The sequence below is a fragment of the Myotis brandtii genome, unplaced genomic scaffold (assembly GCF_000412655.1).
Source record: "Myotis brandtii unplaced genomic scaffold, ASM41265v1 scaffold82, whole genome shotgun sequence".
NCBI lineage: Eukaryota > Metazoa > Chordata > Mammalia > Chiroptera > Vespertilionidae > Myotis > Myotis brandtii.
The window spans coordinates 4,219,556-4,225,501 of record NW_005371324.1 but is presented as its reverse complement, the minus strand read 5'-3'; the positions used below and the strand labels follow the sequence as shown (position 1 = coordinate 4,225,501).

General features: G+C 43.5%; 1 protein-coding gene across 1 annotated transcript; it reads left to right on the top strand.

Moving 5' to 3' along the window:
• Positions 1 to 291: 291 nt before the first annotated feature.
• On the top strand, positions 292 to 798 carry DUXA (double homeobox A). The gene has a single exon (XM_005884167.1). It carries the CDS (start codon positions 292 to 294, stop codon positions 796 to 798), a length of 507 nt encoding a protein of 168 aa, XP_005884229.1.
• The last annotated feature ends 5,148 nt before the right edge of the window (positions 799 to 5,946 follow it).

Genomic DNA, 5,946 nt, shown 5'->3' with positions numbered 1-5,946 from the left:
TGATGGACTGGATGTAGGGTGCAAGCAAAAGAGAAGGGACCAAGGAAGGATGCTGCTGCCATTCAATGAAAGGAGGGACCTTTGGATGGAGCAGGAGTTTTTTGTGTGGGTGGGTGGGCGGGGAGGACTCTGAGTTCATTTTGGATGAGTTCAGTCGCAGAGGTCTGTGAGATATCCAAGTGGCAATGTCAGGTCAGCAGTTACTGTCTTTTCAAATAACAAAACCTGGCTCCTGGTTGAAGGCTGGGACTTCTTTCTCCCAACATGGCTTGAGACAGCTCTCCCGACTGGATGAATGGTCGACGAAGCTGCACCAAATTCACAGAAGATCAATCGAAAATCCTCATCCAAGCATTCAACCAAAAACCTTACCCAGGTTACACTACCATACAGAAGGTTGCTTTGGAAATAGATGTTGATGAGTCTAGAATCTGGACCTGGTTTCAGAATCAAAGACAGAGGCACCCAGCCCAAAGGAGAGCAGAGGCAGAGGAGGATGTAGATGCAAGGCAAGACCAAGATCACAAGCAAGGGCGCCCTTTGGTGAAGATGCAAACTAGACGTAGACAGCCTTGTATCGCCTACACTCCCTTCCAAGTACACACCCACCGGGAGGCATTTGAGAAAAACCCGTATCCTGGGATTGGTTCCAGAGAGCAACTTGCTGAGGAAATTGAGGTTCCAGAGTCCAAAGTTTGCATTTGGTTTCATAATCAAAGGAGTAAAGTCTGGGTTCACAGAAAAAATGAACCCAATGAGCCTTTAGAACACAAGCAAGATGGGGAACAAGACCTTTGACACAAGAGCGTTCAAGACGCTGAGCCTTCTTTCTGGAGACAATCAGGACTTCAGGAGGCTGACAGATGCACAGAACCACACCGGCCAGCAGATGTCAAGGGAGCCTGCACAGGCCAGCAGATGTCAAGGACCATGAAAATAAACTCATTTATGTCATGTTTGTTTTTTAATCTTCACCTGAGGCTATGATTTTAGAGTGGAAGAGAGAGGGAAAGACAGAGAGAAATATCGATGCCCCTGCACTTGCCCCGTCCAGGGCCTGGGCCAGGGAGGAGCCTGAAACCAAGGTATGTGCGCTTGACTGGAATCGAACCCGGGAACCTTTGGTCTGCAGGCTGACGCTCTATCCACTGAGCCAAACTGGCTAAGGCCATGTCAGGTGTTTTTTTAATATATATATTTAAAAAAAAAACACGCAACAAAGCAAAACCTGGAATTGCATCCTTTCACCCGAGTGAAAATGGGAAATGAGAGCAAGGGTGAGGAATGGGTGAGAAGGCCGTTTAGAAAATGGGGATGTTCATGGCCCCGCTTTTGGGGTCTTCCTGGAGGATTGCGACTGTCTCAGGAAGCTGATAACTAGGGGCAGCTGGTAATTTCTTGAATCCCAGGGGCAGACAGACTACCAGGGCCCTGGGATGACAGATGGAAGAGCTGAGCTGGATGTCACGTCTCCAGCTGCCAAGACCTAGCTGAGTCACTGAATGCCACCACCTCTCAGCTACCCTCCCTCAGTCTTCTGGCTTGTGGGCAGGTTAACCCTTTCTTGCCACTTCCCCTCAGCACAGAGCTGTGAGAGAACTATATGGACTCTCCCTACAGATTACCTCAGAAGAAAAACATTCCCTGTGGAGGGGTAGACACATTCTCATTCTGTTCATTGTTCACAGCCACAGCCCTGAGTCCATGGCTGTGATGTGACTGAGGTTCTTCCCATCTGAAGCTCACACAGCGCAGCCTCTGGCCCTCTCTCCAGGAGCCCGCTCCTTTCTTCTGGGTCTTAAGGACACGCCCGCTTCTTCCTTTCCTAGCTGAGGCGGCAGCAGATGTTATCATTTTATCTCTCCCACCCACTAAACCTTGGCTTCTTTTCAAGGCACTTTCCCATTTTCCCACAGTTTCCTTCTTGAAATATTTTCCTGTTAGCTTCTATGTTTTCTCCTCCCATTCTCTGTAGATTCTGTGAGAATTTGGCAATTTTCTCTTTGGCTTGTTTTGTTACTTATTCCCTCCATTCCGCCTCCCCCATTTTACGTCTTATGGCTTGGTATATACTGAGATTTGGTTTGCATTTTTGTTCATCTGACTCTAATCAATAAGGCTCAGAATGAAGGCTTTAAAAAACACACACAAAACAAACCTTATGTTACTTGTGGGTTTCTCAGTTTCATTCAGAAATCAATGATACATCCCTAATAATGAAACTGAATTTGGGCAAGTTTGAGTGAGTCTTCCTATGCCAAGTCCACAATAGGTCTGCCAGCTGGGATGAGCTATATAACTATTGCCATTCATATTTTGTTTCAAGGCCAGCCAGTGTGGCTCAGTGGTTGAGTGTCAACTTATAAACCAGGAGGTTATGGTTCCATTCCCAGTCAGGGCATATGCCTGGATTGTGGGCTTGATCCCCAGTGAGCGGTGTGCGGGAGGGGACCAATAGATGATTCTCTCTCATCTTCTCATCATTGATGTTTCTATCTTTCTCTCTCTCTCTCCCTTCCTCTCTGAAAAAAAGAAAAAAAAAAAAGATGTTTCTATCTCTCCTCCCTGAAATCAACAAAAAAATATATCTCTCCATGCCTCTCCTTTCCCTCTCCCTTACCTCTCTCTAAAATCAATAAAAATATATTTTTAAAATACAGTTTGTTTCAAGAGTATCAAACTCCACTCAAAAGTTTCCCAGCGGCTTTATTTTGGGAAGAAGTTATTTTGATCCAGAGATCTGGACGGAGGAGAGCTACATGGTTTGAGTCACGTGATTTAGGTTGTTCAGTGACTCTGGGTTAAGTCCAACTCAGACTCTAGTTCCACATGGTACCCAGGCTCCCTTTGTCCTCTCTTCCTGCCAATCAGCTGGGTTTGAATTCAAAAGCCTTTTTCTTTGATGTCAGTTATTGTTGATAATCTTGGCAAATTGCCACGCTACTACTCTGTTAAGGGTGAGTTTTTCATCTTCATCCACTGGTGTCTCAAATGAGTTATTCCTTTTGGGTCCGTGGGAAATGTAATATGGGTGAATTTCCTTGGAAAGAAGTGTCTCAATAATCACTAAGCTCCCTTTTGATGGGTCCTAAATAGACCTTTCTTATAGCAAAATCTGCTCTGTAGCCTGTATTTTTTTTTTTGTGGTGAATCTTTATTGTGCTTCTGGCCTTGGTCTTGTTTTGTGTAGGCCACCCTATAGTTTTCAAATTGGTTGATTAGAAAAATGCAATATGACTCTTTCTTTCTTTCTTTCTTTCTTTCTTTCTTTCTTTCTTTCTTTCTTTCTTTCTTTCTTTCTTTCTTTCTTTCTTTCCTTTTGCCATGCATGTATCTAGATTCTATTCTGTGCCAGACACTTTACTAGTCTTTTATCTAGAAGATGCATTCAGTTCTCACAACCCATTTTATAGATGGAGACTGATCCTCAGAGAGGTTAAATAACTTGCCCCAGTTAATTTTACAAAGTATGGGAAACCAGGTTTAAACCGGATTTGTCTGTTACTAAAACATGTGTTCTTAAGGACCAAACTTCCTAAAGCAATATGGGGGTTAAACCAAAACAGTAGAAGAGAATCAAGACAATTCCTTTTCCCCCTCCCAAAGATTTTAGTTTCCCTAAGAAATTCAACTACTGTGATAATCATTGGGATCTAAAAGTTGAGCTGTCTTTGCAATATCCTTTCTCTGTTCCTAGAGTCAGACCCTGATTAGCCAAAAGAAATCCTGAATTTCTAAGCTGCTAATTAAAAAAACCCCACTATTTTTATTGACTTCAGAGAGGAAGGGAGAGGGAGAGATAGAAACTCAATGATGAGAAGCAATCACTGATTGGCTGTCTCCTGCACACCCCACATTGGAGAGCGGAGCCTGCAACCTGGGCATATGCCCTGACCAAGAATCGAACCATGACCTTCTGGTTCATAAGTCAATGTTCAACCACTGACCCACACCAGCTGGGCTAATTTTTTAAAATTTATTTTAGAGAGAGAGAGAGGAAGGAAGAGAGAGAGAGAGAGAGAGCCATAGATCTGTTGTCCCACCTATCCATGCACCCACTGGTTGAATCTTATATGTGCCTAATCAGGATGATGCTCCAACCAACTGAGTTATCTGGTCAGGGCTAAGCTGCTAATTTTTTTAAAATGTTGTTTTGAACAGAATGAGATCCTGAATCAGAAACCTGTATTGTGCATCGGCAATAGACTAAATAGCTATTAAATGACAGGCTATGGGAATACCACTTATTAAAGACACACTGTCTTTAAAGACACACCATCTAATTTTCCCATGGTTGCTACACAGTGATTGTTATAATCCTAATGAATTGTTGATAAGTTAGCTCAGGTTAAAAATGGAGGCAGAAGATGAGAGAGTGATTTACCTTTACTGTTGTTCCCAGCAGAAGGTCAGAGGATGAATTCCAAATGAGAAGCTGAACTCAATTGGCCTCTTTCCATGTGTGCTTGATGAGGTGTTTCTTATGAGACTTTTATTGGTCGAGCTTGAAAGATCATCTTTTCCGAAAGGTCAAACTCCCTATTATCAAGAAATAGGAGAATCAGGCTAGAAATTGCTAGGAATTCTGCTGTTAGGTTTCTTCCTTTATCATTTCTTACCCATAAGAAAGAAATACAGGAAATTTACAGATGAAAGGTGTGATGTCTACATGGATATAAGATTTTATTTTTCCCCCTCTACTGCCTGCAATAATTACCTACCTGAATGTAAGGAAAAGGTGAACAAAATCAATGCAGCAACAAATAGAATTCACTTGTTTCTTCTCCTGCCCCAGCCTCCTAGGGATCATGGTGTGATGGTGAAGAGCTCAGATTCTGGAGTTGAATAACTCTAGGCCTAACCTGGTTCCTTCACATATTGGCTTGGTTTGGGAGCAAGTCACACAATCTCTCTAACTTGCGGTTTCCCATCTATAAAGTAGGGATGAAAATAGTACCCATATTGTATGGTTACTATGAAGATTAAAAGGATTAATGTCTATAAGACATTTAGCAGAGTACCTGGCACATTAAGAATTGAATAGATGGTAGCTGTTTTTTTAAAATTATTTTTGCAGAAAAGATAACTAGTTCATTAGTTGAAAACACTGGTAGAAATGAAGATGGAAGTTCATAAAGGGAATGGGAAGATAATACTGGAACTCCCTGATACCCATTGTATGTAAATCATGTAACAGTGTTCAAAGGATCATACAATAATCCTGGGCTGTGAGAGAGGACTGAATCACTCCCATTTCCATCATAAAGGCTGAGGGCAATAATAGGGTGTGGACCAACAAGTCCTGCCTGTTTACCTGGAAATGACTAATCTCCTTTCTCTAATTTAATAACGCAGGATGATTTTATAGTGGGTAAGAAGAGAGAATGTGTAAATGGCCAGAGTGGGGAGTGAGGGTAGAAAGGAGAGAACGTTCTAAGGTCGACTCATCCGATAGCCAATATCCTGTATCAACTTGAGTTATCAAGCACAGATATGAGCTCTGAGTTAGCTGTGTGGCATATGGATACCCAATTCCCACTCTCCCAACCAGCAAGGACAAGGTCTCCTAGCCACGTTCATCCCGAGGACAAAAGCCTGGAGGTGTTTTTTGAGGGATGGTATATTCTTTTATAATAAGACTAGAGGCCTGGTGCACAGATTCATGCACATTGAAAGGAAATTAATTAAAAAATGGCCAGCAGGGCAGGACTGGGCGAGAAAGGCCAGACATGCCCTGGAGCCAACCTCCCATGGTCCCTTCCTGGCCGGCCACACCTGGGGCGGCACCGGGGCTCAAAGGGCATCTGTGGAGTGAGTGGGGTCACTCCAGCAGGTGGGTCCCTTGGCCTGGCCTGCAGGGATTGGGCGGAAACCAGCAGTCCAACATCCCCTGAGGAGTCCTGGAGTGGGAGAAAGCACCCTGCAAAGTTGCTGTTGCTCGGCAGC

What these genes read in the sequence shown, in the direction of transcription:
- DUXA (XM_005884167.1), top strand. Translation starts at nt 292, where the DNA reads ATGAATGGTCGACGAAGCTGCACCAAATTCACAGAAGATCAATCGAAA.